Source organism: Scyliorhinus canicula, chromosome 2 (genome assembly GCF_902713615.1).
Source record: "Scyliorhinus canicula chromosome 2, sScyCan1.1, whole genome shotgun sequence".
In the NCBI taxonomy this organism is placed as follows: Eukaryota; Metazoa; Chordata; class Chondrichthyes; order Carcharhiniformes; family Scyliorhinidae; genus Scyliorhinus; species Scyliorhinus canicula.
The window spans coordinates 281299336-281315473 of record NC_052147.1 but is presented as its reverse complement, the minus strand read 5'-3'; the positions used below and the strand labels follow the sequence as shown (position 1 = coordinate 281315473).

The window sequence follows — 16138 nt, the reverse complement described above, 5'->3', positions numbered from 1 at the left end:
ACACGTAACCCAACAACCCCCCCCTTAACCTTACTTTTATTAGGACACTACGGGCAATTTAGCATGGCCAATCCACCTAACCCGCACATATTTGGACATCCCCTGTCTGTGCGGAGTCTGCACATCCTCCCCGTGTCTGCGTGGGTTTCCTCCCACAGTCCAAAGATGTGCAGGTTAGGTTAGATAAATTGCCCTTAGTGTCCAAAATTGCCCTTAGTGTTGGGTGGGGTTACTGGGATAGGGGGAGGTGTTGACCTTGGGTAGGGTGCTCTTTCCAAGAGCCGGTGCAGACTCGATGGGCCGAATGGCCTCCTTCTGCACTGTAAATTCTATCTATGATACAGCAGCAGTGGACACAGAGTGAAATTCATACTGCATACTGCCACTGATACCATGGAGGTGCACAATGCTCAGAGACATTTGCGACTCCTCAATCACTGATACAGTCCGCGCCCATTGCAGCAAGATCTGGACAACATTCAGGTTTGGCCTGATAAGTGGTGATCAACATTGGTGCCAGGCAATGACCATCTCCAACAAGAGAGAATCTAACAATCACCCCTTGACATGACATTACCATCACTGAATCCCCTACTATCAACATCCTGGGGGTTACCATTGATCAGAAACTGAACTGGAACCAGCCATATTAATACTGTGGCTACACGAGTAAGTCAAAGGCTAGGAATCCTGCGGTGAGTAACTCACCTCCTGACTCCCCAAGCCTGTCCACCATCTACAAGGTCGCACAGGGGCTGGTTTAGCACAGTGGGCTAAATAGCTGACTTGTAAAGCAGACCAAGGCAGGCCAGCAGCGCAGGTTCAATTCCCATACCAGCCTCCCCGAACAGGCGCCGGAATGCGGCGACTAGGGGCTTTTCACAGTAACTTCATTTGAAGCCTACTCGTGACAATAAGCGATTTTCATTTCATTTCATTTCATTTTCAGGAGGTAGAACTATTGCTTCACAGCCCCTGGGTCTCAGGTTTGATTCCCGGCTTGGGTCACTGTCTGTGTGGAGTCTGCACGTTCTCCCCGTGTCTGAGTGGGTTTCCTCCGGGTGCTCCGGTTTCCTCCCACAAGTCCCGAAAGACACGCTGTTGGGTAATTTAGACATTCTGAATTCTCCCTCTTTGTACCCGAACAGGCGCCAGAATGCGGCGACGAGGGGATTTTCACAATAACTTCATTGCGCTGTTAATGCAAGCCTACTTGTGACAATAAAGATTATTATTACAAAGCACAAGTCAGGGGTGTGATGGAATACTCTCCACTTGCCTGGATGAGCGCAGCTCCAACAACACTCAAGAAGCCCAACACCATCCAGGACAAAGCAGCCCCGCTTGATTGCTCCCCTTCCACAAACATTCCAAACCTCCATCAAAAAACAGTGGCAGCCGTATGTACCATCTACAAGATGCACTATAGCAACTCACCGAGGCTCCTTAGACAGCACCTTCCAAACCCACCACCATCTAGAAGGACAAGAGCAGAGATACCTGGGAAACCCCACCACCTGGAGGTTCCCCTCCCAAGTCTCTCACCACCCCGACTTGGAAATATATCGGCCGTTCCTTCACTGTCGCTGGGGCAACATCCCAGAACTCCCTCCCTAACAGCACAGTGGGTGTACCTACACCACATGGACTGCAGCGGTTCAAGAAGGCAGCCACCTTCTCAAGGGGATTTAGGGATGGGCAATGAACGCTGGCTCAGCCAACAACTCCCACATCCCTTGAACGAAAAAATATATATTAATTTGAATTGATTCCACTGGTTGAAATGTCACAGGCTGAAGAATTTCCGATCTCGGGTCACAAAGAGCCTTGTACCAATAGTTAAATATCAGAATAACAGGCGGCTGACCGAGTACAAACACCGACAGAGAGCCCTGAACTCGCAGTCTTTGTAAGTGACACTAGAGGGTTCCAATTACTGCAGCAATAGCTGTACTTAACAGGGCACCAGTTACACATTAACATCACTGAGAGATCTTAAAGAGTCTACAGTCCCTGCAGATGTAAATCTATTTGTACCTTGGCAGTGGAGCTGTCTGATATCAACACCCAGACCCTTGGATAAGTGGAACACCCTTTCAAGCTGCTGTGCAAAGTCCAGGATTGTGTGAATGCAGCAAATGCCGGCGTTCTTGCAGAACACAAAACACGAATCGCATTAAAGCGATTGCACGGAAACTGACTCCCAGCTGGTGCAATCCTCCCCTCCCCCATTTAACAAAAGGAAGGTTGACGTTCAGACCTACATTTATATGGCACCGTTCACAAGCTCTGGATGTCTTTTACAGCCAGTGACGTCATTCTGAAGTGTTGCACTGTGAGAAACAGAGCAACTAGTTTCTGCGGTTCCCACAATCGGCAGTGTAAGGGTGGCCAGCGGTTTCTCTGTGTGGTCGATTAAGGGATAAATATTGGCTGCAATGCCCAGGGTAATTCTCAAACTCTCTGACAAAACAGTTGCTCCGGGGATTTGAGCACCAACCCAATTGGTCAGGGTGGGCCGTGGTTCAATGCCTCATCTGAAAGACAGCGGGCGGGATTCTCCGATAATGGGGCTATGTTTCCACGCTGGCGTAAAAAGCCGCGGAGTAAAATAAGCCCCCACGGAGCCGGCCCGCCCGCCGATTGGTAGGCCCCGATCGCAGGCCAGGCCACCGTGGGCCCCCTCCCTGGGGTCGGATCCACCGTGTGGAGGTGAGTGACCCACGCCGGCGGGACACGGGCAAACTCATCGGCCACTCGGCCCATCGGGGCCCGGAGAATCGCCGGGGGGACCACTGTCAACGGCCCCTGACTGGCGCGGCACGAATCCCCCAGGCGCCCGAGAATCGGCGACGGAGAATCGGGAAGCCGGGGCGAAATTCTCACGTCTCCCCCCCCCGGGGATTCTTCGACCCAGCGGCAGGCCCAGAGAATCCTGGACAGCACCTCTGATTGTGCAGCACTCCCGCAGTGCTACATTGGCAGCACACAGCCCAGATATTGCGCTCAAACCAGAGTGGCCAACTCAAGCAGAGGACCCCTGCAGTGCAGGAGAAGGCCATTCGGCCCATCCAGTCTGCACCGACCCTCCGAAAGAACACCCTACTTAGTCTGACACCCCCCCCCCCCCTGCTGTCCTATCCCCGTAACCCCGCGCATCGATCGTGGTCAATCCACCCAACCTGCACACCTTTGGGCTCTGGGGGGGGGAGCCAGAAGGAGCTCTTGGAGGAAACCCACCCAGACACGGGGAAGGTACTGACATGGTTGTGAGTATCAGGGTGCTGGTGGAGGGGTTGGGGGGGGGGGGGGGGGGGGGGGGGGGGGGGGGGGGATGTTATCAGGATTGTGAGAATGGGGACGGGGAGTGGGTTTGGGTGCTGCCAGGGCTGTGAGAGTGAGGGAGTTAGCAAGGCTTTGGGAACAGGCAAACAATGCACATATCCAACTCTCCAATGTCAAGTCGAGAGTGCCAGCCAGTCACTGAGCCACTGCTGGCTCTGCTACTAAAACCCAAAGATAAATAAAGAGATGTCAATCATAAAGACACCATTCAGCTCACTGAGTCTGTGCAATCCGTTCCATCATGGATTCAACCCAATTAAATTAATCCCCCCCCCGAGGAGGGGTTCAAGGATAACGCAATCCTGTTTATCGAACCTTGCGTTTTACATTATTCATCGCCAGCCAGCTGTCTAACCTGACCTGATACTGTCAGGTCCCAGGCAGCTAAGAACCCATCAATCTCATTACTTCCAACATTATCCCTCTCATCCCTCTCCCAAGCCAGGTATTTATCTAGCCCCTCTCTTGGTAAATTGTTGTCTAATTTGCCCCGAATTTAATCCTGCCCACCGGGCGGAGACAGGGCGAGCGAGAGAGATGCCAGCACCCGCCAGAGTCTCCGGGAATTTCTGGTGACGACCTCCCGGAACCCGGCTAAGAGATAAAAACACACACACACACACACAGGAGGCAAATAACAGGGACATCAAACATTTGGATGAGAAATTAAACGTCTCCTCCTGTGTCGACATCACAGGCCGATCGATGCCCATACTCCAGGAACATTAAACGGGTAGACGGGCAGCATGGTTGGCACGGGCTTGGAGGGCCGAAGGGCCTGTTCCTGTGCTGTACCTTTCTTTGTTCTTTTGTTTGCTCTTTGGGTAACTGGATCTGAAGCAGACATGAGCAGCTGGGGTGACCGTTCTGATAATGAAAACTTATTAATGGAAACAGTCTGAAGATGGACTTGGAAGATTTCGAGTGACGGGGCTGTGAATACTTCCTGTGGCAGCTTGTTCCTTTCGTTAATTCTTTAAGGGGAGGTGGCGTTGTCACTGGGCTAGTAATCCGGAGACTCAGAGCAATGCTCTAGGGACCCGGGTTCCAATGCCGTCCACGGCAGATGGTGAAACTTGAATTCGATAAGTGTCTGGAATTAAAAAGTGGAACGATGACCACAAAGCCCTTGCCCGCAATCGTTGCCTGGCCCCACTTGCCATTGTTCTCGGAAGATAGCAGGGGGAGGTCGGCCCGGGGCCACCATCCGAAAGGAACGCCACCTGGTCACCACCGCGATGCTGTTTGCGGGATCTTACTGTGCACAAATGAGCTGTGGCACTTCCCACATTACAACGCGGAGACGCGTCATTGGCTGCACAGCACTTTGGGATGTCCGGAGGTTCTGAAAGGTGCTATCTAAATGCAAGTCTTTCATCTTCCAGTTCTCTTTGTCCTGAAATGGATGAATTCAAGGGTAATCTCGAGACAACAACAAAAAAACACGAGGAAGAAAATCACTGGGCCAGGGTTGGGGGCGGCATTGATAAAACATTTTCTCCAAAGCCTTTTTGTTTTCCATTAACGTTTTGCCAATAAGCGAAGAAAAGGCTATTCCGCTGGATGGGGCGCTTGAAGGCTGGTGCTGACCGAGTGAAGCCTCTCGGAATACATCCAATCAGATGGGTCGGGCAGCTCCCCGGTGCCCCTCCCCCCCCCCCCCCCCCCCAGCCGTCATTGCAAGCACGGGAAGAAAAGGCTGTTCAACCGGGTGGGGCGGTTGGAGACTGGGCCCAATGGCGTTGCCATCCGCTGAATCATATTGTTACCTCTCCAGTCACCTGAGGAAGGAGCTGCGCTCCGAAAGCTCGTGTTTGCAACAAACCTGTTGGACTTTAACCTGGTGTTGTAAGACTTCTTACTGTGCTCACCCCAGTCCGGCATCTCCACATCATATTGTTAATGAGCCAATCCCTCCAATCCTACGCTGGCACCATCAGAGACGTCCAGACCAACCCCGAACCACACTCGCCGGCACCCCCCCCCCCCCCCCCCAACACCACCCACATCCCCACCCTGATATCTAAACAGGCTTCACGTGTGACAGAATCACAGCTGCCTTCGGCCCATTCCCATTAATGATCGAGAGATGCCGAACAACAACAACTTGCATTTATATAGCCCAGTATGTATAACACAGTAAAACGTCTCAAAGACCTACGCCGGAACATTGCCAAACGCAATTTGCCCACAAACCGCATGAGGAGATGTTCAGACGGCTGACCAAAGGCTTGGTCAGAAGTCGGTTTTAAGGAGCGACTTAAAAGGAGGAGAGAGAGAGGTGGTGGAGAAATTTCGGGAGGGAATGCGGGAACGTGGGACCCAGGCAGCTGTGGGCACGGCCGCAGGTGCCACAGTGATTGGAATTAGGGATGTGCCTGAATTGGAGGGAAGCAAAGATCTCGGAGGTTTGTGGGGCTGGAGAAGGTGTCAGAGGAGCGGAGGGGGCGAGGTCATGGAGAGATTTGAAAACAAGGATGAGAATTTTTAAATTGAGGCATTGCCATGGGATCCCATGTAAGTCAGTGCTGGGGGGGGGGTCCAATGATGTAGGTCAGCGAGGTGGGGGGGGGGGGGGGGGTGGTGAACGGGACTCAGTATGATGAATAAAACAAAACAAGACTGGTATTTATATCGCCACCTTTCATAACCTGAGAATATTTTGCAGCCAGGGGAAGTACAGGCTGAAGTGCAGCCACATAGAACATAGAACAGTACAGCACAGAACAGGCCCTTCGGCCCTCGATGATGTGCCGAGCAATGATCACCCTACTTAAACCCACGTAACCCGTATACCCGTAACCCAACAATCCCCCCATTAACCTTACATTACGGGCAATTTAGCATGGCCAATCCACCTAACCCGCACATCTTTGGACTGTGGGAGGAAACCGGAGCACCCGGAGAAAACCCACGCACACACGGGGAGGACGTGCAGACTCCGCACGGACAGTGACCCAGCCGGGAACCGAACCTGGGACCCTGGAGCTGTGAAGCATTGATGCTAACCACCATGCCACCGTGAGGCCATGTTGGAAATTAAGCCAACGCACGCACAGCAAGATCCCAAAAACAGCAATGTGATAATGACCAGGCTGTCTGATTTAGTAAGCGATCAACATTAGCCCAGGACACCCGAGAATGTGCACAGTTTTGCAAATAATGATGGTTCGCAGTAACAGGCTTGGAAATAACTTGTTTCGAACGGGAGCTGAATGTCCATTTCTAAGCAGTACAGAATTTCACCATCACCTCCCTCAGCCATCCGCCTCTCGCTCACGGCCTCTCCCCGTGGCAACAACCCAACTTAGTCCATCTGTCGGTGAACGTGAGCAGGTCCCTCCTGGAAAGTGCGGCATGGATTCTTCAGAAAAGAAGGACCAGGATCCATGCTGGGATTGGGGGCTGTTTAGCACACTGGGCTAAATCGCTGGCTTTTAAAGCAGACCAAGGCAGGCCAGCAGCGTGGGTTCAATTCCCGTACCAGCCTCCCCGAACAGGCGCCAGAATGTGGCGACTAGGGGTTTTTCACAGTAACTTCATTTGAAGCCTACTCGTGACAATAAGCGATTTTCATTTCATTTCATTTTCGTCGATGTGGGGAAAGGAACGGGGGGGGTATAACGGAAGGGAGAATTCGCTAACATTCTGCGGCCAAACCTGGCAGGCTGGAGAGAAAACTCAACGTGAAATCAAAGAATGACGCCGAGCATAAGGAGATCACTTAGACTCCGGGCACGATTCTCCGCCCCCCACGCCGGGTGGGAGAATAGAGGGAGGGTCTCCTGACATTTTTCACACCCTCCCGCTATTCTCCCCCCCCACGCCCGACCCACGCCACGAATCGGCGCTCGCTGTTTTTTACGGCGAGCGGCGATTCTCCGAGGCCGATGGGCTGAGTGGCCGGGCCTTCACGCCCGTTTCAACACGGCAGCAAACTGCTCGCTGCCGTTGTGAAACGGGCACCAGATGCCCGTTTGGGGCATCTGAGGGCCCGATTGGCACAGCAGTACCACGGCCATGCCAAGGGGGGCATAGGCCCGCGATCGGTGCCCACCGATCGCGGGCCGTGCGTCCGTAGCGGACGCACTCTTTTCCCTCCACCGTCCCACAAGATCAAGCCGCCACGTCTTGCGGGGCAGCTGAGGGAAAAGACGCCAACTGCGCATACGCGGGTTGGCGTTGTCCAACCTGCGCATGCGCGGCCGACATCATCGGCCGCGTCAGCTGGCGTGACGCTTGACGTGCGGCCTTGACGACCGTCGTCAAGGCCGCGCCGCGGTGACGCACGGGGCCGCGCTCCTAGCCCCGCCCGGGGGGGAGAATCGGCCCTGAAAGTGAGCGTGAAGGATGCCGTGGGTCACGACCTGTCCCACGGCAGCCTTTACGATTCTCCGCATTTGCGGAGAATCTCACCCATATGTAAAGAGGCATTTACTGAAACTGGGCTGTAGTTGAGTTTGGAGGTATATGCTTGTACTGTTTCACTCTGTCAATAAATATTAGCTGGAGTAAAACTTGACTCCGGTTCCGAAATAGGGGCAAGGTGGGACCCAGGCCGTGATCTCAACTTAAAACAATGCATTTGTGCGGAGATGATGGTGCAGCGGTGATGTCACTGGACTCATAATCCAGAGGCCCAGGCTCATGCTCTGGGGACACAGGTTCAAACCCCACGAGGACAGCCGGTGGGATTTAAATTCAATTAATAAATCTGGAATTGAAAGCTAATCACACTATGGTGACCATGAAACCATTGTTGATTGTCATTCAAAACCCACTAATGCTTTCGGGAGGGAAATCTGTCGTCCTTTCCTGGTCTGGCCTACATGTGACTCCAGACCCACAGCAATGTGGACTCTGAAATGCCCTCTCGAATGGCTGAACAAGCCACTCAGTTCAAGGGCAATTAGTGGTGGGCAATAAAAGCGGGTCTTGCCAATAACACCCACATCCCTTAAAAGAGTGAGGGAAAATATTTTAAGACAATCAGAATAATTTAAATATCCTATTATAATAATAATCTTTATTAGTGTCACAAGTAGGCTTACATTAACACTGCAATGAAGTTACTGTGAAAAGCCCCTAGTCGCCACATTCCGGCACCTGTTCGGGTACACTGAGGGAGAATTCAGAATGTCCAATTCACCTAACAGCATGTCTTTCGGGACTTGTGGGAGGAAACCGGAGCACCCGGAGGAAACCCACGCAGACACGGGGAGAACGTGCAGACTCCGCACAGACAGTCACCCAAGCCGGGAATCGAACCTGGGACCCCGGCGCTGTGAAGCAACAGTGCTAACCACTGACAAAGAGTCTTGGCAAAGAGTCATCGGACTCGAAACGTTGCCTCTTTTCTCTCCCTACAGATGCTGCCAGACCTGCTGAGATTTTCCAACATTTTCTCTTTTGGTTTCAGATTCCAGCATCGACAGTCATTTGCTTTTATCCCGTGCTAACCACTGTGATGGCTGGTCCCACATTTGCTTCGCGAAACCATTATTCCTTACCTTACTGAGTGACATTGACATAAAGCCTGTCGATTTCTAATACAAGGACACGCAGTCATCCAAATCCCACTGGAAATCAATATGCTGCCCTGACACACTTCAATCCAGCAGAATGAATACATCCTGTGTGGATTTACTCTGTGGCACCTCCACAGTCAAATACAGAAAGCAGGTGCTGACAGTAACTCAATGGCACAAATGAGAGGAACCAGCCGATGACTACAGACTGTGCCTTTGAACCAAACCTTCTGACTCCCCCCCCCCCCCCCCCCCACCCACACGCCCCCCCCCCCCCCCCCCCCCCGCCCCCACACCCCAGGCTAAATGTTCCACTGCTCCAATGCTCCTCAGATACTGAATCAGTCCATGTCCAAATGCAGCAAGACCTGACCAATATCCAGGCTTGGGGCTGACAAGCGGCAAGTTACATTCACGCCACACAATTGTCGGGCATTGACCATCTCCTACAAGAGAGGATCTAACCACCGCCCCTTGACATTCAATAGCATTACCATCGCTGAATCCCCCACAATCAACATCCTGGGGGTTACCATTGATCAGAAACTGAACTGGACCCAGCCATATAAATACTGTGGCTACCGGAGCAGGTCAAAGGCTAGGAATCCTACAGCAAGTAACTCACCTCCTGACCCCCCTCCACAGCATGTCAACCATCTACAAGGCACAAGTCAGGGGTGTAATGGAATAATCTCCACTTGCCTGGGTGAGCGCAGCTCCAACAACACTCAAGAAGCTCAACTCCATCCAGGACAAAGCAGCCCCGCTTGATTGCTCCCCTTCCACAAACATTCCAACCCTCCATCACCGACGAACAGTGGCAGCCGTGTGTACCATCTACAGGATGCACTGCAGCAACTCAGCAAGGTTCCTTCGACAGCACCTTCCAAACCCACGGCCACTACCATCTAGAAGGCCAAGAGCAGCAGATACCTGGGAACCCCACCACCTGGAGGTTCCCCTCCAAGTCACTCACCACCCTGACTTGGAAATATATCGCCGTTCCTTCACTGTCCCTGGGGCAACATCCTGGAACTCCCTCCCTAACAGCACGGTGGGTGTACCTACACCTCAGGGACTGCAGCGGTTCAAGAAGGCAACTCACCACCACCTTCTGGAGGGCAACTAGAGATAGGCAATAAACGCTGGCCTAAATAGCGACGCCCACATCGCATAAATGAATTCAGAAAAAAATCACCTCCCAGAGTGATTGAGTAGAAACTAGCTGGACAGGCTATGTACGTGTGTGAGACACCCTCAACTGTGCCTGATACACCCTCAACTGTGCCTGATACATCCTCAACTGTGTCTGATACACCCTCAACTGTGCCTGATACATCCTCAACTGTGTCTGATACACCCTCAACTGTGTCTGATACATCCTCAACTGTGTCTGATACACCCTCAACTGTGTCTGATACACCCTCAACTGTGTCTGATACATCCTCAACTGTGTCTGATACACCCTCAACTGTGTCTGATACATCCTCAACTGTGTCTGATACATCCTCAACTGTGTCTGATACACCCTCAACTGTGTGTGAGACACCCTCAACTGTGCCTGATACATCCTCAACTGTGCCTGATACACCCTCAACTGTGCCTGATACACCCTCAACTGTGCCTGATACATCCTCAACTGTGTCTGATACACCCTCAACTGTGCCTGATACACCCTCAACTGTGCGTGAGACACCCTCAACTGTGTGTGAGACACCCTCAACTGTGCCTGATACACCCTCAACTGTGTGTGAGACACCCTCAACTGTGCGTGAGACACCCTCAACTGTGTGTGAGACACCCTCAACTGTGCCTGATACACCCTCAACTGTGTCTGATACACCCTCAACTGTGTCTGATACACCCTCAACTGTGTCTGATACACCCTCAACTGTGTCTGATACACCCTCAGCTGTGTCTGATACACCCTCAACTGTGTCTGATACATCCTCAACTGTGTCTGATACACCCTCAACTGTGTCCGATACACCCTCAGCTGTGCCTGATACACCCTCAACTGTGCCTGATACACCCTCAGCTGTGCCTGATACACCCTCAACTGTGTCTGAGACAACCTCAACTGTGTCTGATACACCCTCAACTGTGTCTGAGACAACCTCAACTGTGTCTGATACACCCTCAACTGTGTCTGATACACCCTCAACTGTGTCTGATACACCCTCAACTGTGTGTGAGACACCCTCAACTGTGCCTGATACACCCTCAACTGTGCCTGATACACCCTCAACTGTGTCTGATACACCCTCAACTGTGTCTGAGACACCCTCAACTGTGTCTGAGACACCCTCAACTGTGCCTGATACACCCTCAACTGTGTGTGAGACACCCTCAACTGTGCCTGATACACCCTCAACTGTGCCTGATACACCCTCGACTGTGCCTGATACACCCTCGACTGTGTCTGATACACCCTCAACTGTGTCTGATACACCCTCAACTGTGCCTGATACACCCTCAACTGTGTCTGATACATCCTCAACTGTGCCTGATACACCCTCAACTGTGCCTGATACACCCTCAACTGTGCCTGATACACCCTCAACTGTGTCTGATACACCCTCAACTGTGTCTGATACACCCTCAACTGTGTGTGAGACACCCTCAACTGTGTCTGATACACCCTCAACTGTGCCTGATACACCCTCAACTGTGCCTGATACACCCTCAACTGTGCCTGATACACCCTCAACTGTGTCTGATACACCCTCAACTGTGTCTGATACACCCTCAACTGTGTGTGAGACACCCTCAACTGTGTCTGATACACCCTCAACTGTGTCTGATACACCCTCAACTGTGTCTGATACACCCTCAACTGTGTCTGAGACACCCTTACATACAGAGTAAAGCTCCCTCTACACTGTCCCCATCAAACACTCCCAGGACAGGTACAGCACGGGATTAGATACAGAGTAAAGCTCCCTCTACACTCCCCATCAAACATTCCCAGGACAGTACGGCACAGGGTTAGATACAGAGTAAAGCACCCTCTACACTGTCCCCATCAAACACTCTCAGGACAGGTACAGCACGGGGTTAGATACAGAGTAAAGCTCCCTCTACACTGTCCCCATCAAACACTCCCAGGACAGTACGGCACAGGGTTAGATACAGAGTAAAGCACCCTCTACACTGTCCCCATCAAACACTCCCAGGACAGGTACAGCACGGGGTTAGATACAGAGTAAAGCTCCCTCCACACGGTCCCCATCAAACACTCCCAGGACAGGTACAGCACTGGGTTAGATACAGAGTAAAGCTCCCTCCACACTGTCCCCATCAAACACTCCCAGGACAGGTACAGCACGGCGTTAGATACAGAGTAAAGCTCCCTCTACACTGTCCCCATCAAACACTCTCAGGACAGGTACAGCACGGGGTTAGATACAGAGTAAAGCTCCCTCTACACTGTCCCCTTCAAACACTCCCAGGACAGGTACAGCACATGGTTAGATACAGAGTAAAGCTCCCTCTATACTGTCCCCATCAAACACTCCCAGGACAGGTACAGCACGGGGTTAGATACAGAGTAAAGCTCCCTCTACCTGTCCCCCATCAAACACTCCCAGGACAGGTACAGCACGGGGTTAGATACAGAGTAAAGCTACCTCCACACTGTCCCCATCAAATACTCCCAGGACAGGTACAGCACTGGGTTAGATACAGAGTAAAGCTCCCTCCACACTGTCCCCATGAAACACTCCCAGGACAGGTACAGCACTGGGTTAGATACAGAGTAAAGCTCCCTCCACACTGTTCCCATCAAACACTCCCAGGACAGGTACAGCACGGCGTTAGATACAGAGTAAAGCTCCCTCTACACTGTCCCCTTCAAACACTCTCAGGACAGGTACAGCACAGGGTTAGATACAGAGTAAAGCTCCCTCTATACTGTCCCCATCAAACACTCCCAGGACAGGTACAGCACGGGGTTAGATACAGAGTAAAGCTCCCTCTACACTGTCCCCATTAAACACTCACAGGACAGGTACAGCACCGGGTTAGATACAGAGTAAAGCTACCTCCACACTGTCCCCATCAAACACTCCCAGGACAGGTACAGCACGGGGTTAGATACAGAGCAAAGCTCCCTCCACACTGTCCCCATCAAACACTCCCAGGACAGGTACAGCACGGCATTAGATACAGAGTAAATCTCCCTCTACACTAATGGTTGCTAACCTGCAGCCCATGAGCCGTACGCAGCCTTTAAGGGCTTGGCGGGTGATCTGCTGAGTCGTGTCCATGGTGCAGACGGGCAGAGGAATCGCGTCGCTGATGAGTTCAGTCTCGGTCTGGGATTACACTGCTATCAGGCCTGCCCGAACACACTGCTGTCATTCCCACTGGGGCTCCCGCTGGAGTTCCCGCTGGGGTTCCCACTGTGGTTCCCGCTGGGGCTCCCGCTGGAGCTCCCACTGGGATTCCCGCTGGGGTTCCCGCTGGGGCTCCCGCTGGAGTTCCCGCTGGGGTTCCCGCTGGGGTTCCCGCTGGAGCTCCCGCTGGGGCTCCCGCTGGGGCTCCCGCTGGAGTTCCCGCTGGAGTTCCCATTGGGATTCCCCCTGGAGTTCCCATTGGGGCTCCCGCTGGGATTCCCGCTGGGGCTCCCGCTGGGATTCCCGCTGGGGCTCCCGCTGGGATTCCCGCTGGGGCTCCCGCTGGAGTTCCCGCTGGGGCTCCCGCTGGGGATTCCCGCTGGAGTTCCCGCTGGGGTTCCCGCTCCGTTCCCGCTGGAGCTCCCGCTGGGATTCCCGCTGGGGCTCCCGCTGGGATTCCCGCTGGGGCTCCCGCTGGAGTTCCCGCTGGGGCTCCCGCTGGGGCTCCCGCTGGAGTTCCCGCTGGGGTTCCCGCTGGGGCTCCCGCTGGTGTTCCCGCTCCGTTCCCGCTGGGGTTCCCGCTGGGATTCCCGCTGGGCTTCAGGCTGGGGCTCCCGCTGGGGTTCCCGCTGGGGTTCCCGCTGGGGTTCCCGCTGGCGTTCCCGCTGGGGCTCCCGCTGGAGTTCCCGCTGGGGCTCCCGCTGGAGTTCCCGCTGGGGCTCCCGCTGGGGCTCCCGCTGGGGCTCCCGCTGGTGTTCCCGCTGGGGCTCCCGCTGGGGCTCCCGCTGGGGGCTCCCGCTGGGGCTCCCGCTGGGATTCCCGCTGGGGTTCCCGCTGGGGTTCCCGCCAGGGTGCACTGTTACATTTCCCGCCAGAGTTGCCCTCTTACAGTTGACGGCAGGATCGCGGGTAGCACAAGTGGATAGCATTGAGGCTTCACAGTGCCAGGGTCCCAGGTTTGATTCCGGCTTGGGTCACTGTCTGTGCGGAGTCTGCACGTTCTCCCCGTGTGTGCGTGGGTTTCCTCCGGGTGCTCCGGTTTCCTCCCACAGTCCAAAGATGTGCAGGTTAGGTGGATTGGCCATGATAAATTGCCCTTAGTGACCAAAAAGGTTGGGGGTTATTGGGTTACGGGGATAGGGTGGAAGTGAGGGCTTAAGTGTGTCGGTGCAGTCTCGATGGACCGAATGGCCTCCTTCTGCACTGTATGTTCTATGGGGTCCCTCGCACGGGGCACAATTTCCAGTAGGTTCTGCCCAACATGCTGCACAGCTTTCAAATCTGAAAGAAACCTCGAAAACATAGAGGCAGGTCCACAGACAAGCATTAATCGGCAACGATGCAGCGACTTTGACCAGCTCTCTTGTTGCTTGGCAGTAAATGGAATGGAAAGCCATTCTCAGATGGATTAGTGAAAGAATGCATCATCGAATCTGCAGATGTTTGATTTGCTGGGTTGAAAAACCATGAGAGATTTATCAAACATGTTAAATGACTGCAACTCAGCAGGCACACTGGGAGTGGCAGAGTGCTGGTAATCGCTGCCCATCTGGCAGCGCTGTTATTCAGATCCGTACGGTCAAGTGAGGCTATCAGTGTAGCACTGGGCGAATGCAAAGATATTCCCAACATTACTCAGCTCTGCATGGGGGGCACAATGATCTGAATGTGACAGAAGGATTTTTACATCTCTTGGGGATACATGGGCGATCAGAGGGCTCGGTGTTTCTCGAGGCATTCACTGACTATTTCAGTGTCATCACCTCCACATCACCTCCTCCAGCCCCTCATCACCTCCTCCAGCCCCCCATCACCTCCTCCAGCCCCCATCAACTCCTCCAGTCCCCATCACCTCCTCCAGCCCCCATCACCGCCTCCAGCCCCCAACACCGCCTCCAGCCCCCATCACCTCCTCCAACCATCAACACCTCCTCCAACCATCAACACCTCCTCCAACCCCCATCACCGCCTCCAGCCCCTCATCACCTCCTCCAGCCCCCCATCACCTCCTCCAGCCCCCCATCACCTCCTCCAGCCCCTCATCACCTCCTCCAGCCCCCATCACCTCCTCCAGCCCCCATCACCTCCTCCAGCCCCCATCACCTCCTCCAGCCCCCATCACCTCCTCCAGCCCCCATCACCTCCTCCAGCCCCCATCACCTCCTCCAGCCCCCATCACCGCCTCCACCCCTCATCACCTCCTCCAGCCCCCATCACCTCCTCCAGCCCTCATCACCTCCTCCAGCCCCCATCACCTCCTCCAGCCCCACCACCTCCTCCAGCCCCCATCACCGCCTCCAGCCCCCATCACCGCCTCCAGCCCCCATCACCTCCTCCAGCCCCCATCACCTCCTCCAACTCTCAACACCTCCTCCAGCCCCCATCACCTCCTCCAGCCCCCATCACCTCCTCCAGCCCTCATCACCTCCTCCAGCCCTCATCACCTCCTCCAGCCCCCATCACCTCCTCCAGCCCCCATCACCTCCTCCAGCCCCCATCACCTCCTCCAGCCCTCATCACCTCCTCCAGCCCTCATCACCTCCTCCAACTCTCAACACCTCCTCCAGCCCCCATCACCTCCTCCAACCCTCATCACCTCCTCCAACCCTCATCACCTCCTCCAGTCATAATCACCTCCTCCAACTACCAACACCTCCTCCAACCATCAACACCTCCTCCAACCATCAACACCTCCTCCAACCCTCAACACCTCCTCCAACCCTCAACACCTCCTCCAACCCTCAACACCTCCTCCAGCCCTCAACACCTCCTCCAGCCCTCAACACCTCCTCCAGCCCTCAACACCTCCTACAGCCCTCAACACCTCCTCCAGCCCTCAACACCTCCTCCAGCCCTCAACACCTCCTCCAGCCCTCAACACCTCCTCCAGCCCTCAACACCTCCTCCAGCCCTCAACACCTCCTCCAG

At 54.1% G+C, this 16138-nt stretch overlaps 2 protein-coding genes across 5 annotated transcripts in view; both read right to left on the bottom strand.

Annotated features, from left to right (window-relative positions):
* The window catches only part of tmem198b (transmembrane protein 198b), a 147535-nt gene that overhangs the window by 67722 nt on the left and 63675 nt on the right, over nucleotides 1–16138 (bottom strand). The window contains exon 1 of one of the 4 annotated variants that reach the window (XM_038790151.1): nucleotides 2038–2185. The exons of the other annotated variants lie outside the window; for them this stretch is intronic. The gene's annotated coding sequence lies outside the window, so the exon portion shown is untranslated. Of the gene's footprint in view, nucleotides 1–2037; nucleotides 2186–16138 lie in introns of those variants that run through there. 4 annotated transcript variants of the gene reach the window in all.
* Nucleotides 13207–14139, bottom strand: LOC119962332 (circumsporozoite protein-like). The gene has a single exon (XM_038790311.1). It carries the CDS (start codon nucleotides 14137–14139, stop codon nucleotides 13207–13209), a length of 933 nt encoding a protein of 310 aa, XP_038646239.1.

Coding starts and splice junctions, on each gene's coding strand:
- LOC119962332 (XM_038790311.1), bottom strand. CDS start 14,139: ATGCTATCCACTTGTGCTACCCGCGATCCTGCCGTCAACTGTAAGAGG.